General features: G+C 38.3%; 1 protein-coding gene and 1 pseudogene across 3 annotated transcripts in view; one reads left to right on the top strand and one right to left on the bottom strand.

Moving 5' to 3' along the window:
• The window catches only part of CORIN (corin, serine peptidase), a 251,514-nt gene that overhangs the window by 89,966 nt on the left and 133,879 nt on the right, over positions 1–27,669 (bottom strand). For all 3 annotated transcript variants that reach the window (XM_001153181.7, XM_009447950.5, XM_063808926.1), the window contains one exon: positions 8,320–8,433. In XM_001153181.7, coding sequence (XP_001153181.1) covers positions 8,320–8,433 — 114 coding nt within the window. The remainder of the gene's footprint in view (positions 1–8,319; positions 8,434–27,669) is intronic.
• LOC461349 (large ribosomal subunit protein eL15-like) lies at positions 21,667–22,467 on the top strand (annotated as a pseudogene).

Below are 27,669 nucleotides of genomic sequence, written 5' to 3'. Positions count from 1 at the left end.
GAACTCCTATCCTGGTTCTGCCATCTACTAGCTGTGGGACTTTTAGTGTGTTATTGTTAGTTCAAGTCTAGGAGTCTGTGAACTGATGTATGAAATTGGGACAAAATCAGCCACTTAATAGGGTTTGAAAGAAGAGTTTAATGAAATAGTGTGTGTAAGGCAATTCAATGGAAAGAGAATGTTCTTTTCAACAAATGGTATTGGGACAATACTAGAATAATATTTGCAAATTATATGTATGATAAAGAAATTTGGATATCCAGAGTCTCTATAGAACTCTTACATTCAATAATCAGATGAAAAAGAATTCAATTATAAATGGTCAAAAGACTTGAATAGAAAGTCTTCATGAAAGACATAAAAACACATGAAAAGGTGCTCAATGTTATTAGTCATTAAGCAAAGGCAGCGGGGGGTGAGAGGGCAGGACAAAACAAAAGAAAAAAAATAAGCTAAGGCAAATTAAAACCACAAGAAGATATAATTACACATCCCTTAAAATGGCTACAATGGAAAAGATGGATAATAGCAAGTATTGGCAAGGATTTTGAGAAAATGAATCTCATGGAACTCTGGTGAGCCTATAAAATAATAATGCCACCTTGGAAAACTGGCAGTTTCTTATGAAGGTAACTGCAACCTTACCATACAATTAATTTGTGAATTCCACTCTTAGGAATCTACCCAAGATAAATTAAACATATATCCACATAAAGATTTATATATAGATGTTCACAGCAGCATTATTCATAAGCCAAACACTGGAAAAAAATCCAACTACTCACTAACTGGAATGGACAAACAAAACGTAATACTCATGCAGTGAAATACTACTCGGTGATTAAAAGGATGAAACTACCAATATATGTGACAGTATGGATGAACCCCAAAAAGTTTCACACTGTGTGAAAGAAATCAGATACAAAAATTACATATTATATGACTCGTTTATGGAATTCCCAGAAAAAACAAATTTATAGAAACAGAAATCTGAGAAGTAGTTACAGTAGCTGAGGGATTAGAATTGGTGACTGACTACAAATGTGTGGGAGATAAATTTTGGGGGAGATGCAAACATTCTAGAACTGTATTGTGCGGTTAGTCGCATAACTCTATAAGTTTACTAAAAATCAATAGGTGAAATTTATAGGATGTAAATTATACCTCAATAAAGCTGTAAAAATGTTTAAAATCAATATATGTAAAGAAATCTGCATTTTACAGAAACTAGATTTCTTAAATATATTTTTATTTCCCTTATTTAAAGTAAATTAAGTGCAAAACAGTTTGCTTAAGGCTGGAGAAGGAATACAGAAAATAGGCGGAATTTCAATAGGGTGGATGTAATGAAAAGTTTAGCATATTTCAATCAAATGAAATAGCAAGAACAAAGGAAAGAGGCAAAAAAATAGGGCACGTTTGAAGATCAGTCTACTTGGCTGATGAAGGCCAGAAATCAAGCAGTCAATGGTTCAATCTCCTGAATTCCAGCTGATTGTTTCTCCTCAAGCAGAAGCCTGTATCTCATACAAGTAGCAGCCACCACTTTACTGTAAACGTCCCATACTAGATGACGATTCGTTATCCAAAGCCTTTGGCATTGATCAGTTAAAACATTAGGCTTGCCAAAATATGACACTTACATATACATGAATCATAAATTTCTGTTTCAAAAAAGCACTCTTCTAAAAAAAAAAACAACTTAAAGTTTTTAGAATCACATCATTTTAGGAATGGAATGGGCCTTAGAAATCACCTGTTCAGTGTCTTCATTAGGAAGGTGTGTATGTGCACAGACACACACACGCATATATACACGTAAGTCCATACTTATAAGAATACAGAACTTTGTAAGTACTTTTTATTTTTCACTTCCCCCAGCCTGAATAATTTTCAAATAAGGACAGCCACCATAAGGGAAAATATAAGAACTAAGAAGTCCTAGCGATCACCTTGACAACGGTATTTTATCCCACTCAGCAGAGGGCGCTATTTCCCCACCCTGCACCCCCACTGCTGAATGAGGCTACAACACATGTGACAGCTGAGCGGAAAGGTTATGACACTGGTTCTCCTGCCCACAGGGTTCATCTGGGGAATTCGTGCATCAAGATATATACACTACCTTGTGAAATTCTAAAAGATCTTTTTGATGTTTTTTTGTCTTAATCTAAATTACTCTTGTAGGAAGTTTTGAGTCAACATGCTAGAATCAGCAATAGCCAGGGAAATAAGGCTTCTCAACTTGACGATCAGTGCAAAGTACACGCATGCATTCGCCCAGAGGATGGGGGACAGTGTTTCAGCACATTTTAAACCCTAGGAGTTAATTTCTTTGTAAGCACTACACTCACTTTTTTTGACGGTAGGACTACTAGGGAATCAAATACCCCTTTCAGAATCTGATTAACCTAAGAACACACCAAAAATTTCCAAAAGTTTATTTGTCTTCTATGAGGCCCATTCTAGGACCCCTGGTAATTCATACTAAAACACTGCATTGGAGATATTTTAAAAATTGATGTCTTCATTTATTAAATTACTTCATAAATGGAGAGGATTCAGGCATTTTTTAAAAATCCTCATTGTTCTCCCAGGTGTGGATTCAACTTTCTACTATTATAACTTGCTTGGTTAGAAGCCATTTTTAGAAGTGAGATACAAAATGAGCTGCATTTGGAAAACAATCTGTTACTTCCCTAAGGTCTGTGTGATTAGTAAACACGCAAAACCTTAACCAGAGGCACTGCAAAGCCAGAAATACAAATGGCAAATGCAAATACAGTAGCAAATGGCAAAGATCACAGTGTCTCCTTTTACTGAAATAAATGTTTATTTGACCTGGAAAGAGATGTTGTCAGTGCAATTTGGGGCCAGCAAATCAAAATTTGAAAAAGCTGTTTGCTGTGATTTTCTTGCTCAATAACAAGCATAATTTTGCATGGCCTAAGGTAGATGTTTTTCTAGACACACCTTTTTTTTTCTTAAGGAGAGCTTGATACAAAATGTTTCTTCTGAAATTCTTGCATGTTAATATTGATTTCAGTTTGGCATCTCATACGCACACTATTAATTCTTGTCTCTCAAAATTATCGTTAAATTAGAGCAGAAAACTAACACACAGAAAGGCTTTTTCTCAAGGGCTTCTTTCAACTGTACAGTCTCTATGACTATAAACATGAATGTGTTGCCTCAACTCAAGATGCAAGTACGGATGCTCAGTTTCCACCCACAGAAGATTAAATATGGAAAGGACCAGAGGTTATTTCATCCAATCCTCTGATTCTGAAATGACCAGAGGAGTTAGACGGTCTGTCCACCATTGCTCAGCTCATTTACAGCAGAACCATGAGAAGAACCAGGCTTCTTGACTCTCTGAGTTCTTTCTACTATTGGCTTCCAGCTCTAGAAAAGGGTTTCTCAACGGCAGTATCATTTGACATTTTGGACTGGGTAATTCTTTGTTGTTGGGGGCTGCCCTGTGCAGGGTAGTTTGTTTAGCAGCATCTCTGGCCTCTACCCACTAGATGCCAGTAGCACCTCCCTCCACTCCCACAGTTGTGACAATAAAAAAAAGTCTCCATGCATTGCAAAATGTCACCTAGAGAATTGAAAATCATGTTGCACAGTATACAAACATCACCTGAGTGCAAGGCCTAGCTTTAATCCCATCTTTTCCATCAGTTGTCTATGCAATCCAGCTTCTAGTAATCTTACTCTTTTTACTAGAAGGACTCCCTGCTGCTGCCTTTTTTTGTTTGCTTGTTTACCTCAATTTTTTTGACTTTGTGATATTGCTTGTGTTATACTGTTTTAAAATACCATATTTAGGCTGGGCACAGTGGTTCACGCCGGTAATCCTAGCACTTTGGGAAGCTGAGGCAGGCTGATCGCTTTGAGCTCAGGAGTTTGAGACCAGCCTGGGCAACATGGCAAAACCTTGTTTCTACAAAAAATACAAAAATCAGGCCTGGCGTGGTGGCTCACGCCTGTAGTTCCAGTTACTCAGGAGGCTGAGCCTGGAGAATTGCTTGAGCTCGGGTAGTGGAGGCTGCAATGAGCTGAGATCACACCTCTGCACTCCAGCCTGGGTGACAGAGTGAGACTCCATTTCAAAAAAAAATTTAAAAAAACATATTTAATAGTTTCTATGTGTATATGTTAGTTCTCTGATTTGATTAAAAGACTCATAAAGAAAGAAATCATGGCTTAACAGTATCTTTCTATTTACTAGGTAGCTAAAACATGATTCATACATAGTAGGAATTAAAGAATATTCAATACTTTGATTGATTCAGTACAATCAGATTGCCACTATACAAAAAAGTAAAATTTGCAAACATTTAGTACTTCTTCCATAAGCATAGAGTGAGTTTTTTTATTTTTATAATTTTGATGAAACTATTTCTAGCATTTACTTGCAGCTACATCTTAGTAGAAAGATTATTATAGATACAGTCATTTTTGATGATTCAAACATCATTTGGAATACCAATTTTTATTTTGTGCTGTTTAGGCTGCCTCCATTCTAAAATAGCTTCACGTGGTGCTGCTTTTAAAATTGTTGTGCATATTTTAGTGTTTCTCTCTTCCTTACATGTATCAGCTGACATTATCAGCTGTCCCCACGACTTCCAGTGGTCATTCTCTGCACCTAGTAACAAGAGGTGCTGGGTGGGAGTGGAGGAACAATAAGATAACAACAGTGACAACAACAGTCACGACCGCAAATCCTAGTGCTCTTTGAGACTTACTGCATGCAAGACATTGGTCTATATGCTTTATATTCAGTGAATCATTATTCTGAACAATTTGAGAGATATTCACTATTTATTGTTTCCATTGTACTACTGAAGAAACTGAGGCACAGAGAGGTTGAGTAACTTGCCTCAGTTATCAGAGGCAGGAAATGGTAAGATCGAAACCTAAGCAGCCTGACTCAAGAACTTATAGTAGTCATTAATACACTGTATTACACTCGGTGTATAATTAGATAGCCACCATCCTCAAAAATAAGTCAACCAATTTTACCCAAAATTCACAGAAAATGATTTTCAAAAATATTTGATAGTGGTTTTTATGTGTCATAAAATGTGTGAACTTTGTGGCAGCTATTTCACTGTGAAAACGTTTTCCTTGAGTTTCTAATTTAAAATTAAGAAGTATTCATCTACTAAGCACTTGCTGTGTCCTAGGCACTATTCTAGGAGCCGGTTATAGACTCAAAAGATTATAGAATCTTAACAACAAAAGAGACACCAAGCACCTTCTAGCCCGGTGCTTCCAAGTCTGGCCGTCCATTAGAATTACCTGGAGAGCGTTACAAAAGTACTGCTGCCTGGTCCCCACTGCAGACAAACTGAATCAAAATCTCTGCAGATGGGGCTTCCTGAGGAGGCCAGCATGCAGCCATCCATGATGATACTGAAAGCCAGGGTTACAGAAGTGGCCTGCCTAAAGCCACAGAGGTAGACATTTCTAAAATTTTCCTGGTTTTTGAAAATTTTTCTACTGCACCACTAAAATTGTTTCAGGTGTTTGGAAATCTTTTCATCCAACAAATACTTAAGAAGAGATTGACAAGACAAAACCAGTTAGGGGAGAAAGTCAGAAAGTCACAGATACCTGGAGTGCTCTTTAATAAACAATTACCTCTGAAAGCCGTAATACATCAAAATCAGTTAAAACATTTTCCTGCAATATGAATGATCAGAGTATAATCTCACTAAATCTGAACTTTTTTATGGACAAGGACAAGTCAAAGGCAGATGAGCTGAAAGAAAAAGCATTAGATTTTGAACCATTTAAGACTGGGTTCAAATTTAGTGAATCATGGGCAAATTTATTCATTGCCCTAAGCTCTGTCTCTGCACCTGTACAAAAGGTGGTAGATAACACTTCCTATGCTGATAATTAAATCAAAGCATGTAGGTAAATGCTTCTAGCATAGTTTATGAGGTAACTCACAAATAATAAGTCCCTTTTCTCCCTTCCTTTGAACCTGACTAAAAAGGAAATTAATAACTCAATGAACTACACAGGCCACCTAATATGACCCATGTTTTATAAAAGCAGGCAAGTGCTTAGCTAGAGATCATTTTTGCATCTAATCCATAGAAGCATAATCTCCTCTGACAGTCCTCCTTCTTGCCTACTTGCGAGAACCTTAGGAACTAGGCATTTTCTTCTGTTCCTCACTGAGAACGCACAGCAAAACTTCCTTCTCCTCTCATGAGTATCTGTGGGTTGCATTCACTCTGATTCACATCCAAGGCCTAATTCAGACTTACACTATTCCTTCACCACAGGGTGGTGACAAAAGGAGTATGGCACCCTCCATAAACACTCATGCTGAAACACCACAAGCATTCAACCTTAAAGCTCAAAAGCAGATGTCCTTGTAAGGTCAAAAACAATTGCATAAGAAGCCTTCAATGTCTGTGTATTCATACAGAAGTTTTCTGAAGGGATGTATTTCCCCAACGGACCAAAAGATCATTTTTGTGATATGTTCATGGGAAAGGGCCATATCTATTTTCCTTAATAAATGCTTCAGCTCCTCAGACATTGGCAAATGCCTTGCAGAACAGTAACACGTTGTTGACAAGGAAAATTAGCCCCTTCAAATTTAATGTTAACAAATGCAGCAGAAAGCACTTACAGGGTTTGGAGTGCAATGCTCAGTACTATTGAGGAACATATGATAAAAACCATAGTTGGCCCACCACAGGAGATACAGGCACATGCAGAATTTGAACAATGCCATAACATGGGCCACAATGGGAGAATAGCTAGAGATTCTACCAAATTCCCATAAATTGGATATCGTTACATTGAATTATTTAAAGTTCCCTATTTTGGCTGCTTTGCACAGCGTCTTCTGCTAAGCCCACAGCAACACTTCCCAGTGTAAATACACAGCCTACAAAAATGTTTTTATGTAAAATTGTGTGTCATGTGTTGTTTTGAAAAGAAAATTCCAAGTCGTAAAACACAAATGTCTTACTGAAAAGAATGTTTCCTGAAATATGCGTGGCATAATTGAAGTTCCACGGGATGCTAGATAGTAGGCAGAATAAAAAATGCATGAATAAATGAATAAATAAAGGTGAAGATTCACATAAGAAATAATTCTGATGAAATAAAAAGTTAGGCAAATGTCTTTTTTTAAAACTACAGAATTTCTCAGAACCTCTAATATACAAATGTGTATTCTAACCCTCTAAGAAGTAGATCTGATAGTATTTCCCAAAGTTTTGTTTTTCAAGCATTATTCCAGACTCAGATACTATATGAAACATCAGTTTGGGAAACACTGACCTGAAATGTTACCATGATAAACTGCCATTCAGTAGTTCTGCTATTCAGCAGGACAAAGGAGCGTCCTAGCCCATCAGATGAAAGATGAGTTGGTCCATTTGGCAAACAGACCAGAAGAATTTTTTGATTAAGATCCGTATTCTCAAGCACTTATTACATCTTGGCAATTCCCATAAGGAGTGAAACACAGCTCTTGCCATACTAACTGTGGCTGTTTATATAACCCTTAAAGAACAATTAGAACTCTTGCATATAGTGTTCTAATTGGAGATACTTCTGTTTTGAATACAGATTACTCAGTGTTAATTGTTTTCTTTTTTTAATCTACTAGGGGTGAACAAATAGGACACTAGCTTTGTTTATTACAATGTACTTCTTCAGGATGGTTTTCCCCTTCTTTCCAGTTTGTAAGTGCAAAACAACTTGAAATCTGAATCTATATTGGACAAACCACTGGCCAATTCAGTCAAAATGACTAATCAATCAATGGGGAATAAATTGAGGACACATAAGGCTGAATCTACTGATTAGTGGATTTTAAACAGTTAGTGCCATTGACTATCTCCAGGTTTGGAAGAAGCATAAAAAAAAAAACAAGAGGCTTTGTATTTACTGTGTCATGAAAGTTAAGAATCATTAGGGTGAAAATGTTGCTATAAAAATGTCCTTTTTTTAAAAAAAATTGACCTTTATACTCATAAACAAAAATGAAAATTCTCACCCAATCAAAATAAACCAAAGCCTTCTCCCAATTTAAACCACTTTGTGCAAAAACGCTGCAATCCCTCATCTGTTCCAATGCAGCCTCTACCTGTTGAGCTCCTAATAAACCATGCCTTTGAAAGGTGTGCAAACATGCTGCTGTCATTCTGGGGGAAGATAAACACGTTTGCTCGCTTTAGAAAGGCAAACAAAAAGCAGTCTACACAAATGCTGATGATTGTCAGGATTTGAGAATCCCTGTCCACTCAGACAAACCCTAAACAGCTTGTCACATACTGCAATGAGCCTCGTCACTCCAGTCGTCACAGTCGTTGTAGCCATTACATTGCAGTTTCCTGGGGATGCAGATTCCACTGGCACACAGAAAGTTCTCACCCCTTCCACAGAGCACTAAAAAAAAAGGGCAGGAAATAATGTCAGAATAAGATGGGTTTTTTTTCTTTTAAGATTACAAAAAATAAATACATAGAAAATCTTCTTTTGCTATTCAAGAGATTTGTTTCCAAATTCCCTCAGTTTTATTGTCATCAATTTTTCTTTGGCATTCTAGCACACTAATTGAAAAATTACCTGGAAATAATACAAAGAGTGATTGCTTGTCTGAGGAAAGCAGGAGATAGTTCACCAGTGGGCTTGCAGAGTGAGGCATCCATGTTCAGAGAGCAAGAGGGTAGCTTCATCATTTGCACAATTTATGTGGGGAGAATACCCAATGGGTGTATCTTTCTAAATAACTGAAAATTATGTCCAAGTAAAGTGCTACTAATTGAACCAACATTTAAAAAGTCTACCTTTCTAAAAAGCTACTCTATGTACCACAGAGAAAGTTCCAGTAAAAACAGAGTCAGTAAATATCCATTTACTGTATGTTTGAACATAGCATAGAGACCCAGTGCCCTGTATTTGAAATGTATTTACTTGCCTTAATGAAAATGCCAGTTAAAATGTCAGCGTCTATTTTGGCATAAGGAACGGGAAATGGCATTCACTAATAAAATTTTCATTTCTTTTTCCTTAACACAGTGACATTTTTATATTTTTGCTTTTAATATTTTGGTGTTCTTTTTCTCTTCAAAATGCAATAAGTATTCCACTGCTTCAAAATTACAGTAGACAATAAATTTAAGACAAAAAGATACAAAATTTTTCAGGAAGACCATTAATAAAAGGATAAATCAGCTCAACAAAGTGGATGTTAAGATAAAAAATATTTGGTAATGTGCATCAAATGCCTTTTAAGTGTGCATAATCTTTGACTCAGGAATCATCTTATTTCTTAGACTTCACAAAAAGGAAATCATTATGAATTTATGTTTTATGTTTAATGATATTCATACCATCATTGTTTAAAATGAGGAAACTATGAAATAACCACTATGCAATATTCAGGGGCTAGTTAAATAAATTTTGATACCACCATAATGAGGAATACTATTACAGCCATTGAAAACTGCATTGTAGAAAATACTTAATGTCCTAGGACAAAGTTCAAGCTACTTTAGATGAGAAAACACCAACTGGTCCTAGAAAACAAAATACAGTTTGGCATCGGGAGAGGTATATTATCTTTGGTATTAGGATTAAAGTAAGTTTACTTTTTACTGTGTTGTATTCTGCATTTTACAAATTTTCTTACAATGATGATGTTTTATCTTTTTAGCTGGGAAAAAAGTAACTTTTTTATGAGCTCTAGTTTCAGATAAAAAAAAGTTAAGTAGAACCTTCAAAAATCTCCTTCTGTCTCTCTCTCACCTTCCACCAAAGCTTGTGTGTGTGTGTGTGTTTGTGTGTGTGTGTGTGTGTGTGTGTGTGTGTGTGTTGACTGTGTGGTCAGTTGCCTGGTCACTGCCACCATTCCCTGCAGTATGTATTCCTTGATAAGATGAACCTTGTTGACTAGTTACAGGGAATCCAGGAATATGGAACATTTTAACTCAGCAATAGAAATAGAGAAAAGTACAGGCTGAAAGCTCCAGTCAATGAAGCCCATGTCTGTTATAGTTCCCATCATGTTCCTAGGACCCAGCGGAGTGCCTGGCACTCAGGAGGTTCTCGATTAATATATTTCCCACCCATGTTCCTGGGACCCAGCCAGTGGCTGGCACTCAGGAGGTTCTCGATTCAATGGAAAAAGTTACCTAAATCCCTAATAGAACAATATATTGCCATAAAGCAGAAAAAAACAAAATTAATGAATTATTTCCCAATGCTATCAAGGAAATCAGCATTTCAACTCATTGAACATTAAGCATTAGTTGATCTGGTAAGTTTCTTATGATGCTACTTCATGTAACATCTTCACAATATCAACAACAAAAGCCCAGTTTTCCATTATAGTCCATAATTTCAGTATCAATACAAATTACATCTATGGATTTCAACTGCCAAAATATCCAACATGTTTAGTATGGTGTCAGAAGATTCTGCACAGGAGTGCACTCCTATAGCTACAAATACAGACTCCTAAACGATTCATAGAAAACCAGATCTAAAAATGAAAAACCAAAATACTAAGATTTTACCTATCCAGTCTGTACAATATCCTCTCTCTGGGTTTAAGAGAAAGTTTTAAAGGAGGGTTTATCTTATTGTGAGATTGTTTCTGTATTATACTAGAGAGTGCAAAAATTCCATATGTCTGCATTTTAGCAGCTGCAATGCCTCACAAGAATTATTGCATTCCCCACCTATGGCTCCGATGATTCCTCAGGAAATGGAACTGAAAGCTCAAGATTCAATAGCTCCTAACCTCTAGATTTTATCTTTAAGACCCTACATATTTGACTCCAGTAAAGCCATTTCTTGCATATGGTCATCTCAAATCTGGATCAAATTTAAAACCCAGCACAGCTTGCATTGTTTTGATTATTGATATCCCCTGTCTTGGCTGATTCAGCAGAAACTGACTTCTTTTGTGTGGTTCCTCATCTGGAAGTGTGGCTGTCCTTGGTTTTAGGGTATCATAAATTGTTACTGTATTCTTGTTCTTTTTTGAAAGTTCACAGTTTTGGTAGTTAATATTACTTTTATAAAACTAGAATAACTTTTGTATAATCTTTCTGTTTGATTTCTTCTTAACCTGTATTCAGAATTTCCACTTTACTTGTATAAAACTGTTCAATTATTAAAGTACTACAAACATATTTTATTTGGTAGTTTACAAATGAAGGAAATGAAGTGTCATGAGGTCAACATTGAAATGGGCCAAAGCCACATAATTAAGGAAAGATGAAAAACACCCCAAATCCCAAGGTCTATGATCTAGGCCCAATCCTCCATGCCACACCCACTCCCCTGTTCCTGGTACTTGTGCAATAGTGTAGTCGGCTGATACTCGGCCAGTTTAAGGGCACTAGGTTTGAGTAAAACTTCAACATTGTCTTTTTCTCTCTAAACAAAAGACAAATGTCTGTCTTGCAGTGAATTGGATCCAGATGAGATGACATTCCATGTCAGTTCTACTTTTTTTGAACACCCTGAGAGAGCTCTTATCAGGTTTCTGTAGAGATTTTTCTACCATAAATATCACTGTCTTATAACAATCATTTTCCAACAGACTTTTGAGTGGCCCCTTAGGATGACAAAGGGAGATTCCATGAGAAGTCATGCTATACAATCTTGAAACTATTTCCACTAACTATAATTCTAAGAGGTATATGTTGGAATTTAAATCAATGGCAGATTGATAACTGGAACATTCATTCATTCATTGAATATATATTTACTGAGTGTCTACTATGTGCAAAGTACTATTCTAGCCTCTGGTAATACAGCAGAGAAGAAAACAAAAAAAATCCCCAAATAGAGCATATATTCTATTGATCATCATCTGATGAAGATAATTTTACCAAGTAAAGATACTTCACTGCCAAAGCTGACTTCCATTACACATGGGACAGTTAATTAATACTACTGCAAAAATAGCAGTATATGAAGTTATACTGCCTAAAAAGCTAGTTTACATGTCCAGATGATGGGGACAATTATGGATCCCCTGGACTTCAGAATGACATGGATCTTGAAGAGTACATACCCAAAGGATGATCAGCTCTTTTTAGTATTCTTGTCTCTGACAACAGACTGCTAAAATAATAATCCCTAGCCTGAAATCACCTTGAGATTTTCTGCAATTGCTTCCAGCTTCCTAGGCTCTCTCTGTCTGTGTATCAATATTATTGGCAAATGCTCTCATTGTTCTGGTTGTTAACTTTTAGAGTCCTTTTCAAAAATTATCCACCAGCCCGCCACGAACTGTATGGTGCCCTTACTTGCCCTGTCTTTGAGTCCTTGCTGAAAGTCAAAAGCCCAGTTTCAACTCCACCTCGGAAGAGAAAGCTGACACAGCTCTGCACATCACATGGGCCCGTGCTGAGAGCCTGTCAGCGCTGCATTCTCCATGCTGCTCGAAATCAAGTACTATAAACCACTATTGCCCTTACCTTTTACAAGGTTATGTCATTAGATGAAAAAGACTGAGTGTAATCTTTCAGCGGCTGATACAAGAATACTTCTTGGGGAGAGCACTGTATCTGTAGGCACAATAGATTGGTAAAAGGATTGGGGTAAAAGACAATAGGTGAGAAAGGGGAGAGAAAATCTAAGGGTGTGCTCAACCAACCCAACATGGACTTTACCCTGCCTTCTGAGGAGGTGAGTCATATTAGATGGAAGGCCCTTCATTCTGCTGAAATTAAGATATTTTCAGTAGGTATGGATGAGGGTCTGGAAGCTCTGAGTACAAAAGGAGTGAGGGGCCAGGTGCAGTGCCGCATGCCTGTAATCCCAGCATTTTGGAAGGCCGAGGCGGGCAGATCGCCTGAGGTCAGGGGTTCAAGACCAGCCTGGCCAACATGGTGAAACCCCATCTCTACTAAAAATACAAAAATTAGCTGGGCATGGAGACATGTACCTGTAATCTCAGCTACTCAGGAGGCGAGGCAGGAGAATCAATCGCTTGAACCTGGGAGGCGGAGGTTGCAGTGAGCCAAGATCATGCCACTGTGCTCCAGCCTAGGCAACAGAGGGAGACTCTGTCTCAAAAAATAAAATAAAATAAAAATGAAAATAAAAAATAAGAGGAGTGAGAATTCCCATGAAGAGAAAGGGGAGCTGGTGCTGCTGGGCACTGTGCTGGGGGAGAGAGAAATTTGAAAAGGTGGCTGAGTCTCCATTAGAAGTACAGTATTTCCATTTTTTGGAAAATAGAAATATCTAATGACGTATTTTAAGTTATTTCATGAGGAACTGGAGATATAACACATGCCTTCCTCCATCTGCAAGGCTTGTGTTGCCCTCTGATTTATGCACTCATTTCTTTAACATTCTGTATTATTACAGAATAACTATTATTCTGTATATTCTATAATAATTAATTATTATAGAATAATTAATACTACTCTGTATTATGTATTTTTGAATACAGAATAGCTCCCTTGCCTTGGGAAGCTTATACTCTAGAATGACAAACTATATCAATAAGCATAATTTTAAAATTCTTATATAACACACAAGATGTTAATAAATGCTATGAAGAAGAGAGTACTGCAGGGTAAGGGAGGTATAGGGTATAGGAGTGGGGTAATAACATTAATATTATTAATATTGGCACCCAATATTAATTAGGGTGCCAGGGCAGGCCTCACTCAAACCTGACATTTGAGCAACAACTTGAAAGAGGTGAGGGAGTCTCAGGAAGATTCAAGGAAGAGCTAGTGCAAAGTTCCTCCGGCAAGAGTCTGCCCGGCAGGTGTCAGGATCAGCAAAAAGACCTGTGTGGCTAGAGTAGCATGAGCAGGGACCAAGCACAAGAATGAGGCCAAGCAGAAGGGAGGGTCCAAACACACAAGGCTCTGCAGGCCTTTGTAAGGACTTTGTAACTTTAACACAAGAGTCATTACATGGTTTTCGGTAAAGAGTGGCATGATCTGACTGAAATTCTTAAAGGATTGCTCTGCCTATTGTGTTGGAAATAGACTCTAGGGGGACAAGGGAAGAAGTAGGGATAGCAGCTGGGAGTCTATTTATTGAGTAGCTGTGGAGGTACTGCGACATGAGTGGATGCTGGATGTACAAGTCATGTACCACGTAACAACATTTTTCTTAACAATGGGCTACATATACAACAGTGGCCCCATAGGATTACAATACCAAATTTTTACTGTACCTTTTCTATGTGCAGATATGTTTACATACACAAATGCTTATTGTATTACAACTGCCTAGAGTATTCAGTACAGTAACATACTGTATAGATTTGTAGCCTAAAAGCCATAGGCTAGACTGCATAGCCTGGACGTGTAGTAGGCTCTACATCTAGGTTCGTGTAAGTACACTCTGATGTTTGCACATGATGAAATCACCTACCAACACACTTCTTAGAATGTATACCCATCGTTAGGCAATATATGACTGACAGTACTAACTTCTGACTATAGGTTGGCTCAGGTCAAATAAACAATGACCATCCTTGAATATCTAGGAGCTTGGGAAATTTCAAACTTTCTTTTGAAAACAGAGTATCATCCACATCAAGAATATACTTACAATCTAAAAATGAATTCAATCTATGTCTTTCTGTCCCTCTAATCCCATCATTAAATGTGGCTTCCTCAGAAGTATCTGTGTTCCAAGCTAAGCAATCCTTCTCACTCTCTTCTTAGACATCTATTAAATGCAGGGCAGGCACTACACTAACCACTCCTAATAGTGCCAGTGCCCAAGACCATCAAAATTGCAGTCTTCTTTAAAAAAACTGTTTTATTATAGCTCACATAATTTATATTCACAGAAGATTTCTGTTTGCTGATTGTCTCTCTCTCCCTTCTAGAATGCAATTTCCTTGAAGAAAGGCATTTTATCAGTTTTTCTTACTGCTATACCCTGAGTCTAGAATAGAACTGACACATTATACGTGCAAGTTAGATATCTGTTGGATAAATAAATGAAGACTGAGAATATGAGGTGTCTATGGAGCATGACTAAATGATCGTTCCTATTTATTGGCTCTCAATGGCAATGAATATCTTACAACTTATTATTTACATTGCTAGGAGAATAAACTACTGATGCAGGAATAAAAATCCCTTTGTGTTATAGTGTGATGCTCACTCAAGCCTGCAGACACATCTGGTTTATGAGTGGCATTTGCTCTTAGTAGGACAACAGATGGCCCTTCTACGGAAAATAATCTTCCCCACTGGCCTGCGATGATGTGTCTAACATTCCACCCCTGACACCCACATTACCCACACTTTGGGTTAAAATGGTAGGTTTTAGAAGAACTCTAGGTTAGCAAGGAAAGGGGCTTTGGGGCCACATCATGGATTAAAGGGGTGTATTCAGTTTCCTACTCCATTTCAACCAAAGAGCTCTACTGTTGGCTGCTTTATACACATGAGTCCATGGAAAATGTTCTTTGAAAATGGGCTTTTGTTGTCAAAAACAAGTTTGAAAACTCCTTCACCCTTAAGATTTTCTGTTCAGTTGAACACTTAGTTCTGAATGTAATTATAGACTGTTTAGCTCTATGTTATCATTAGCTTTTCATTGTACTTAGACTTGAGAAATGAAACATAGAATGAGTGACTTTTAGGGGTAGAGGGGGACTCAGGAAAGGTATAGAACATGAAGACTCAGAGTAAGAAGTGACACCTGGACCCACAAATGAGCTCAGAATAGCCCTGCTTGAAGGTGTACAGTGTGTGGATTCAACGCTGTTACATCAGGGTACAAGAAAAGCCACAATATTTTCTTAAAGTAAATTCATACTTCCCCACTCAAAAAGCTGATGAGAAAGATCTTTCAGGCATATTTTGCAGGGATCTCTCCCTCCTTAGGATGGTACAAGGATGCAAGGGGCTTACATGGAACCCGGAAGAACGAAGGAAGGACTTCTAGCTTTCATTCCTCAGAGAACTGCCAGAGGCTCATGGCCTCTAAGTCCTCAAGTGAGTGCTAGACAGAACGCGCCATTGTGTCTGTGCCAAGCCAGGGTACAGGGCCATGGTCCCCAGGGTCCAGCTTTCCTGGCTGCCCCACACAGCCATTCCTTTTGGAGGTCCAGCCTCTTCTACAAGCACGTGAGCACTGGTCTCTGCTATATAATGGGAAGGCCATCCTACATCCCCCTGCTTCCTCCTCCACCCTCCAGACATTTCTCTCCATGCCACTCAACCTGGGTGACCCAACACAATCTCTGCTCAGTCCTTCCCTCCTCAATGCTGCTTTCCCTTTCCGGAGGCTGCAGAGATGAAAACACACTTTTTTTTGTTTTGTCTTCTTAGTAGATGGTGCTATTATACTGATGTTTCCTTCATTACTGAGAATGCAAAGGTCTCCATTAGTACCTTTTAACTTACACATTTTTGTTGAAAAGTAGCATATGATAGGTGGTTGGTAAATGCCTGCTGAATAAATGCACTTAAGGAGCTCTTAACATCAATATTCTAAAAAAGGCAATGTCATGGTGACGTCTTCTTTTATGGGCTGTAGGCTTCACCTTGCTGCAAAGACAAGGTAAAATCAGCCCCTTGACAACAATACAACTCTTTCATTCAACGTCCCTTGGTGTCATTTATATATCTTTTAATTAGTGAGAAACTGTCTCTGTCAAACAAATGTTCAGAGAAAATCCCAAACAACTCCTGAAATTAAGTCAACTCATTGGTTCATTTTTTTCCTTTGAAATAAAGCTATGCTTTGATTCAATGAAAACTTTGCCATCTGGCCTTCAGCTTAAATTCCTAAAAATAAGAGCTAAGTATACTTATTGCCTGCCTGATAGCATGATGGAAGAGCTATTACTCTATAAAAAAAATTAGTCATCATAACATTTTCTAAAACATTGTCAAGAAACAACAGAATAGATCTGTAACTGGTGGCACTTTGATAGGAGAGAGAATGTAAATAGAATTTAGAAAGCATTTCCATGTCATCATTCAACATTTCAAGTACAGTCACAGTAAAAAATCCTACCCAGTAGATTTTAAATCTAATTAAACAAAGTAGAAAGTTTTTTTTAAAAGGCAGAGTAAAAAGCAGGAAGCTAAGCTTTATGATCAGAGACTGACAGAAACTGACGGCCAAGCAGAAATCTAAAGAATCTTAATTACATTTCAATTTTGGAAGGAAGGAAGGAAGGGAGGGAGGGAGGGGTGAGGGAGAAGTCCTAAATATGACCTGGAAGCATTTTTTTTAAATCATTGGAAAACAAGATGTACATCATGATTCTGTTATTTATCATTTCCTGAACAGAAGTGCAGTAACATAATTTCAAATTTCTAAAAAACATGGACAATTTTTAAACTTTTTTGCTTATTATCTGCCTCTCAATGAGACAAACAGATGTTTCTAAATTCAAAGATAATTTCTCATTTAGGTTTCTTGGGAGGTGCTACCTTCTGAATTTGTTTTAGGAAATAAACACTTAGTTTCTTTAAAAAATTGTGTTTAATAATACTTTAATATATTTTTGAGACTTTCTCCAATTATAAGGCTGTTTCAAGTGACATTTTGCATTTATTCACTATGAATCATAAAATGATAGCAATGGAACAACATATAAACTACTTCTGACAAATTTTAAACAAATACAGGATGGTTTCTATAAAAGAGTTAAATGATTGCATATAAATCTAAGAAAAATAAAGGAGATATATTTTATTTGGAAAGAAAATAGTCTCTTGCATACATATGGTAGTATCTGAAAAGCTATATATATATTAGTATTTTTTCTAGACCTTTTTTAAATGTGTAACTCAGTCACAACGTTTATGGAAAGACTTAGGACAAACATAAACAAAGAAAAATCATCAGTTTGATAAGCCATCCCATGGTATTTTTCTTATTTGTTGGGCTATACTGTACAAATTGAACAAATTTCATTTTACAAGTTAACAATTTGTGGACTTCATTTCAACTCTAACCAAACTTATTTTTAATCACAGTTTCTTTTAGTCCATTTTATGTATTGGCTATTTAAAAGCTAAAATAAATTGCCTATCACTTTACAATATTATGTATCCTGAGAACCAGAAATAGAAAAAAAAACATACTTCTTTCAAATTTACAGTGAAAAGAACTTTGAAAAATATCTTTCAAAAACAGATTACGGTTCTACCCTAATGTCTAAAAATTCACTTCCAATCCCATGAAGAATGTATTGCATCACTTTCCTACCTACTCTCTATTGTTGATTACCATAACTTGACTATTTCAAAGCATTAGCATTCTTTTTTTTTCTTTTTTTTATTATACTTTAAGTTCTGGGATACATGTGCAGAACGTGCAGGTTTGTTACATAGGTATACACATGCCATGGTGGTGTGCTGCACCCAGCAACCCGTCATCTACATTAGGTATTTCTCAGCATTAGCATTTTTAAAAATCCACTGATCTTCAGGATATTGGTACTGTAGGACCTCAACTATCTTCCGGATTGGATAACCAGCGGTTGGATGCCAAGATTCTGAAGCCCTAGGTCAGCACTCCGCTGGAGCCCCTCCTATACTCTCCATTCCCTTCACTCACCACATAAACCCCACCCACCAGCTCCCATGCAGCAGCCGGTAGTGACAGCACATATTCACTGGGTCAAGGTAGAATTGGGAAAACCTAGCTACTTCTGAACATCTGACCCTTCATGCTTAAACTACCCCAGAATAATCAGATAACTTCCATTCTGAACACTACCATAATTAAGAGAAAAAAGTTAATGGTGAGGAAATGAGTTAATAAACACCCTGATATCCACACTAATACTGAATCTACAGACCAGAAAAGAAACTATTCACAATCATGACCTGAGATAGCAAAATAAAGGTAATCTTGTAGAAAAGCAGAGATTGGTATTTAAACTTACACTATCTGCGCTGCTTTGGCGAATTACTTAACTTTTCTGAGCTTCAGTTTCCTTACCTGAATCCCACCTACTTTGGGATTGTCTCTGAGTATATTAATCAGTAATGGACATAAAGTGCCGAGCACCAAATCAGGTAAGGCCCAGTATGTTCTGTTTACTAAGGCTGGGAAGTGTACAACTCACCTCTGAAAGATGGCCATCTCAAACTATTGAAAAACGCCTTTTGCTTAAAGGGTTAACCTGCAGTTAAGCTGAGGCCCTAACCCCCAAACTTATGGATATAGCATACCTACTTAGACTTGGAAGGTAGGGGCACCTGGGTTCTTTGAAACAACCCAGATAACTGGAGGAGAAAGTGGTCTCAAGTGATCAACACACACAGGCATTAATACAACAACATCTAGGAACAGAATTATTTAATACTAACTTCTCTTTGGCTCATAAACAGAAAAGGAAGTCAATTGCTTCAGGAAAGTTGATTTTCACTGTTTAATCGTTTGTGTCCTGTTAAATGATTTACACGCTGGTGGAACACAGAGGTCTCTGGATTCTTTCTCCCAGGCTCCTCCGCTTTTCTACTACCGCATGCCTTTCACAGCACACTACATAAAATCTCTCTCAGTATCCCTAGTTACCAGGATTGCATATAACAAAGCCACACAGACTAAACCTAACAGGGGAAAAAAAAATTAACCTTGCGTAAATCTAAATACAAGCACAATTTAATTAACTCGCATTCCAGAGTCATAGCTCCCAATTTGCTAAGTCTAGAGGATTGGTTACACAACATCCAAGCACTCAGCAGGGAGGGGAGAAAAACTGCTAAAATGTTTCCAGAATCTTCACAGGACTCACATGTTCTTTTATACTGGTAAACAGGAATGATGGCCCCTGTGAACAATCTATAGCCATCCAATCAAGGGGACAGAATGAGCCAGGGCAATAAGGGGTAAGAGGTTCAAAGAGGTTGAAGTTTCAGGAGAGACTACAGGGGAAGAAATGTACAGAAAATATCTGGCCTTAAGATTAGCCCTGAGTCAAGCAGAGAATGGTCTACTTTATCCATAAAGAGGGAATGCATTGAGCAGATAACGGGAAGTCAAAAACTGTGCTCCTATTCCTATGAACTCTCATTGCTGCAATTTGAGCAGATACAGAGTCTCCTCTAAAAACACGCTATTGATCAACTGAATATGCTTAACCCCGAGAGGTTTCATAACATGAAGATACATCAGTGGTGGAGGGTGTGGGAGGAGGGGCTGAACTCAGAATACAGGTGATACTTCTGAGAGAAGGTTCATTTTTTTCCACTTGACAAAAGGGTAGGACACGTGCAGTTCCCAAGCCATATCACACGATGGCAGCCATACTCAGCACGTAGTCGCTGTGAGGCACACACAGGGAAGAATTCAGCCTGATCCCCTCAACTGGTGAGAGGCATGGCGACCCAGTGGATTTCAGCTAAGAGATATCTTTTCTGAAGGGCATACTTGGCTTGTGATTGCGACTGAGTAAATCTGAAATAATGAAATCCCACTTCTACCAATGATTACTTAAGGTAAGTGAAAGCCCTTCACAGTTTATGCCTACTCCTACTGTTTGCACACATTTCTATTGCTTTTTTTTTCCCCCTGACTGGTTTATCAGAGCTCCTTGTGTTGCAATTATTTTCTCCCAGTGTTTCATGTATTTGTCTTTTAAATCTATAGCTTCTTCAGCTACATGAAAGTTTTGCAAACGTGAAGTCTAACATGTCAGTCTTTATGGTTTATGTCTTCATAAACCATGCTTATATTTGTGATAGAACAAAAACTCTGTGAGGGCAGTGAATTTTACCTGTTTGGTTTCTTGCTGTGGCTGAAGGACCCAGAAGAGTGACAAGTGTAGAGCATGAACTAAATAAACTTTGCATTCACCTAGAGCCTTTCTAAAGCAGATGGAAAATACTACTGCCAAAATTAAGAGATACATTCTGGCCACAATACACCAAAAACAGGCCACAAGATAGAGAAACTAGGTCAGATTTCCTAATAGTCAAAACTGATTTCTATGTGGCCATAGGCGGAGGAGACAGATTGATCAATTGGTTGATTTTTGTTAAAATAATCAAGCTTCCCAAAAGCCATAGTCAAAATGAAAAATACGTAGCCTGACCTCTCAAAATGCTTTCCAGATTCAAATTTCAGCAAAAGGGAAAGAAATTTATTAACTGCTTTGAAGCCAGTACCTTTCTTAACACCTACCACAAGAGGGAGACCACATCATAAACTCAAGCACACGGCCCGTAAAATATTTGTGAAGTGTCCCCGTGTGTAACAGTATTTGAAAACCATCCTATTTCATGTGTTTTCAGTATTTATTTTAAAACAAAATCATAGCTCTTTTAAAAATCATTTTGCATTTACATGCCAACACAAAAATATGAATCCTCATAAACCAATAACTATGTTCTTTGTGCATTTATTTTAGAATTTGCTTTTTACATTCTCATAATAAACAATAACTTCAGAAATTCAGTTTTTACTCAGCCAGTTTTGTTTCAAATGGCTTTTTATACATTTTTACAACTGTAATTTGTACATTTCTGTGGATGCTGAATGGATTTTTCAGCAGGTGATCTCATTACAAGATAATCTCATTACAAATCCCTGTTAGAATTTCTAACCGTGGTATCCAGATTGAACTGAAATTCTTCACAGCTGTAGAAAAGTTCCTCCGAAATTTGTTGGTATCATAAGCTCTAAACTGCTCTACTCTATGGACTTTCAAGAAAACTACCAACTTTTGCCTTTCCGTCTGGCGGCAGCCATCAGGTAAGCCAAGATGGGTGCATACAAGTATATCCAGGAGCTATGGAGAAAGAAGCAGTCTGATGTCACGCGCTTTCTTCTGAGGGTCCGCTGCTGGCAGTACCGCCAGCTCTCTGCTCTTCACAGGGCTCCCCGCCCCACCCGGCCTGATAAAGCGTGCCAACTGGGCTACAAGGCCAAGCAAGGTTACGTTATACATAGGATTTGTGTTCGCCGTGGTGGCCGAAAACGCCCAGTTCCTAAGGGTGCAACTTACGGCAAGCCTGTCCATCATGGTGTTAACCAGCTAAAATTTTGCTCGAAGCCTTCAGTCCGTTGCGGAGGAGCGAGCTGGACGCCACCGTGGGGCTCTGGGAGTCCTGAATTCTTACTGGGTTGGTGAAGATTCCACATACAAATTTTTTGAGGTTATCCTCATTGATCCATTCCATAAAGCTATCAGAAGAAATCCTGACACCCCATGGATCACCAAACCAGTCCACAAGCACAGGGAGATGCGTGGGCTGACATCTGCAGGCCGAAAGAGCCGTGGCCTTGGAAAGGGCCATAAGTTCCACCACACTATTTGTGGTTCTCGCCGGGCAGCTTGGAGAAGGCGCAATACTCTCCAGCTCCACCGTTACCGCTAATACAAGTAAAGTTTGTAAAATTCATACCTAATAAACAATTTAGGACAGTCATGTCTGCTTACAGGTGTTATTTGTCTGTTAAAACTAGTCTGCAGATGTTTCTTGAATGCTTTGTCAAATTAAGAAAGTTAAAGTGCAATAATGTTTGAAGACAATAAGTGGTGGTGTATCTTGTTTCTAATAAGATAAACTTTTTTATCTTTGCTTTATCTTATTAGGGAGTTATATGTTAGTGTATAAAACATACGGCGTGGTATAATAGGCTTAATAAATTCTTAAAAGAAGAGAAAAAAGAAAACTACCAACTTTTCTCAGCAACTATCCTATGAAAATTTTGTGACAGTCATTTCAAGACTGCTTAAAAGTAGACAGAACAGGAGGCCAAAAACTTCATAAAATGTGGTATAATTCGAAGGAATCCTGGGAGGTCTCTCTGCTTAAAATATTTCCCAGCTGAAATTCCTCACTGTGAATCCCACTCGTTTAACTTAAGCCAAAAGTCCTCAATTAAAAGCCAATTCCTAAGGACTCCTCTATCTTGCAACTAACCAAGATTTCCAGAGGCTCTCCACAAAAGGCACAGTCCTGGACATGGCAAAACTACAGGACCTTAAGAGATGAAGCCATTATCAGTGATTAATACCTCAGCAGATAGCACTTAATATATTCATCTTCTTTATTTCTACTTTTTAAAAGACATTAGAGAATTTAGATGAGAAAATAGGAAAGGGTGGCATCTAAAGAATGGGGCCCTGGTGAGAATATACCTGGGTATGTACTGACCCTACAGGACCAGGGGTCAGTGTGGGGTTAGCAGGGGCTAAAGAAGAGGGGAGTAGTAAATTACAAGGGAGTAAGAGTGGAGGGAAGTCCTTTGCCATGCTAAGAGCCAGGCATCCATGATCCTTTTAAAGCTAATACTTATCTGGTGCTTTCTCTTCACAGTATATGTCTTAAAGACTTTACCTTCATTTTTCCGTAGAACACATTCAAGAGGTGATAACCTCGTTGACTAGAGGATGAAACTAAAGCTCCAGTTACTTTCCCCATAAAATAGCTAATAGGTGGTGGAGCTACATATCAGAATCTAAGCAGTTTGACTCCAGAGTTCATGCTGTTAATATCAATGCTCAAGAGGGCCGTATTAGTTTCCTATTGCTGCCATAAAAATTTGCCACAAATTGGGTGGCTGAAAACGACAGAAATTTATTCTCCCACAATCCTGGAAGTCAAAAGTCCAACAGGGGTCTCACTGGGATAAAATCAAGGTGTTGGCAAAGCTGTCTTCTAGAGGCATCCCTCATTTCTTGGCACATGGATCCCCTTTGTCTTCAAAGCCAGTAACATGGCAGTTGTTTGATCTTAGGGCTGTCATCACATCTCCTTCTCTGACTCTCCTCTTCTGCCTACCTTTTTAAAGATGCTTGTGACTGCATTGAGCCTAATGAGATAATTCAGAATTCCCCTATTTGAAGGTCAGATGAGGAGCACCCTTATTTCCATCTTCAACTTCAATTTCCATTGCCACATAACCTAATTACAGGTCCCAGGATTTAGGACATGGACATCTTCGGGGGGGTCATTATTCTCCCTACCACAGGTGCCTTAATATCTTATTCATTTTTTATGTGCCTCTGGGTTCCATACCAACAACCACCTGCAAATGGCTGACTCAAGCAAGTGTGCCTTCTCTCCCACCTGCTGACTGCCCTCTTCTTCCCTCCTATTGCCTTTGTCAGAAATGCTGCAGCCTGGAATCTTTCTCTAGTCGAAATCTTTGGCTCTGGTCTTATTTCGCTCATTTCTCCTACAGCGAGGAGCCAGGGTGGCAGCCATCTTGGCCATGCAAGATCAGTGGGAGGAGAACTGCTGTTAGATCCTACTCCTGTAATAAGAATGTTCAAAAGACTGGGGAATAATACTCTAAAATGTAAATAAATCTGACATCAGGCCTTGGTTCAACCAAGTGTTCCCTGTGCTTTTGTAGCTATCAGCTACAAGTGCTTGTGACTTTCCCAGGAAGCAAAAGCTGAGCAAGAAACAGAAGAGGGCAATGGCCTGAGGAGGAGCTTAGCCTTGACTTCCCTCCCTTTCCATTTGTCGTTAACAACCCAAATCTCTTTGAAACCTCAAAAGAGCAATATATTTCAGGACAAAAAATAAGGTAGGAGATGTCATATTGTTCTGCAGCAGAAATAGAAAAGACAGCAAAGAGGCAGTTGCAGAAAGCTGAACAGATAGATAAATCCTTCAGCCAGGGCTGGCTACATAATTTGCAGTACTTTATTTATTTATTTATTTATTTATTTATTTAGACACAAGGTCTCCCTCTGTCGCCCATGCTTGAGTGCAGTGGCACAATCTTGGCTCACTGCAGCCTCGATCTCCCAGGCTCAAGCAATCTTCCTACCTCAGTCCCCAAGTAGCTGGGACGACAGGCACCCACCACCACACCTGGCTAATTTTTGTATTTTTTGTAAAAATGGGTTTTGCCATGTTGCCCAGGCTAGTCTCAAACTCCTGAGCTCAAGCGACTCACCCATCTCGGCCTCTCAAAGTACTAGAATTACAGGCATGAACCACTGCACCTGGCCAGAAGTGCTTTAAAGATACTAAAATATAAATATGTTTTTCCTTTAAAAATAATAAATAAAATAAATACCAATACATTATTAATGTGACATCACAATTGATTATAAGGTTTTTTTTCTTACTCAATGTTTTGAAAATTTATTTTTTAGGCCATCAAAATTGTACTGTAGCAAAATTATTTTCATTCTGAATAGCTGTAAATGGCATTAGTAGCTCTACACACAGACAAGGTTGCAAGCAATTTTTGTTAACTTTGAAGTTTGACAAGGATTTTTCTTCTTATGCAACTGTTACTGGAGCTGTTAAGAATATTTTAGAAGCTATGACAACATTTGGGATAAATTTCAATAAATTATTTCAAAATACAAATTTTAGTATGTCTAGAGTTGAGTCTCATGGAACAATTTTAATAGAAAGACTTAACTCTTCATATGAGTCAGTTTTGTGTAAGTCTGAACTTTAAGTGTAAATTTATACAATGACATTTTGATGTTTCTTCTGACATTTGCTGAAAATTGCGGAGATCGTACAAGAAATTGAAAGTAGCCTCATGATTTGTATATAATTTTAAGTGCCTGTTTATACATTCTATAACTCTATTTTCAACTTCAAGGGAAATTTTCATTTTATTTTATCTTCCTCATTAATAATTGGTCCATCTGAAGTTCACGTGAAAATAACGTTCTTTTCCACTGAGAATGTAAAATGTAACTTGTTTCTAAGCTTGTGGATATTCATTTTGCAATGTTTCAGCATTTAAATCCAAAGATTCTAAAATCTTTAAAGAGCTCTAATAATTCCTTGATAAATGCTTTATTGCAATGTTCATGTGTATGACTTTATTTTGTAATAATTTACTAATAACGTCTACTTCCTGATGTTGCCAAGCAGTTTCTGTCCCAAGGTTCAGGCTAAAGAGTTAATATTTGTGTAGATGCCACAGAGATGGACTTTGGGGACAAACAGCCAGGCTGGCCTCACAGGGGTACCAGTGCTGCCCCCCTATAGAGTTCCTCCTTCCCCGCTTGTCCTTGGCCGCTGCTACCATACCTGCTGCTTCTGCTGTTGCCAATCTGTGCCCAGGCACTGGCCCGGCCACCTTGTTGCCCTGTAATTACCAGCTGAAGACTCCATTTCCCAGTCCTGTTTGTAACTAGGTGTGGCACAAGCATGGGCTTTGGGTAGCCAGGCTAATTATCCCACATGCATGCTGCCTATGTGCCCCTGATGCACACGCTATACCATCTAGTCTATCCCCACTGCTCACACGCATGATCTATTACCCATCAAACTTACCTGCAAAATGCAAGTTTAAGGATAAAGTTATTAAGAATTTTAAGGCAGTGACAACAGAGCATTAAACCAAATGCTGATCCCTTCTGAGAGTAGGGTCCTGTGCCCCTGCAGAAGTCACCCACCCATGAAGGCAGCCCTGCCCTCAGACTTTGAAGAAAAAAGAATGTCAAGGAGGGTAGTGGGATGAAAGCTTGAGAGAAGTCCCCTAAGAAGTCCCACTGGCAGGGGTCTCAGCATCCCAGTACCCCTCAAACCTGACCCCTTGATCACTGTACCCATCTTCCACCCACATCTCTCCTGCCACACCCACCAAAGTCCATCCTGCAGGAGCCACTCTATAGACAAGGGAACCATGACTATAATGTGGCAGGGACTGCCGGTTGTCATCAGAATGCACTCCCCACGTTTTTCACAGTAATGGAGTTTAAGATGCCTCCATGTACCCAGCCAAAGACTACATTTCCCAGTTCCCTTTGTGATAGGTGCAGCCATGTTACTAAGGTCTCTCCAACAGAATGGGAGCAAGTCATTCTTCTACTTCACCTCCTTCAAAGAGACGTGCTGCCATGTACTTCCTCTCTGTACCATTCCACAAGCTGGAACACAGATACAGGGCTCAGCCAGCTGCAACCACACAGGTGAAGACCATAGTCTAGGGATTGGTGAAGCAAGAAATAGATGGAGCCCAAGTCTTTGGATAATTTCATGGGGTAAGCCTGACTTGGCAAACTGAAAAGCTCACCTTGGATCTCTTGCTTAACAGAGAAAAAAAAGTTTTATTTAAGCCACTCTATTTTGGGATCTCTATTGTTATGGCAGCTTAGTATTTGCATAATTTGAATCTGGAGAGGGTTCATTCCCATTGTTGATCTATTCATTGAGCAGGTCTGAAAATAAGGTCAAGTCCCTGGTATGAGAGTAAGGTCCCTGGGAAGAAGGTGGGTGGGTTCTTCACATCACAATGAGAACTCTGAAAGCACTTTCCCACAAAGGCATTCATTTACTCACGTTAGCTATAAATGTGACAGACTTCGGCAATCCAGTCCAGCCTAGGGCTGTACCTACAACATTGCTTCTACGAGAAAACAGCTTTCATATCTGAAATAACCAATTTGTAAATATAACTTTGAAATGCAGCCAATTTATTAGCTGAAATCTTCCTGGAATTGTGTACCTACATCATAGAACTGTAGTGAAGATTAATTGAGATAATATATGTTAACAATTAAGCATAGCATCTGATACCAAATGAGCTTTTAATCAATTTGATCTTTTTATTATTACTGACATTATTAAACTGGCATCATAATATAGTCATAATTAACATAATATAGTCATAATATGACACATTATCATGATATATATGATAATATAATGTCATATATATTGACATCATTTAATTATTTTTATTTTGAGACAGGATCACGCTCTGTAGCCCAGC

Source organism: Pan troglodytes, chromosome 3 (assembly GCF_028858775.2).
Source record: "Pan troglodytes isolate AG18354 chromosome 3, NHGRI_mPanTro3-v2.0_pri, whole genome shotgun sequence".
Lineage (NCBI taxonomy): Eukaryota > Metazoa > Chordata > Mammalia > Primates > Hominidae > Pan > Pan troglodytes.
This window is presented reverse-complemented; position numbering and strand designations above follow the sequence as displayed.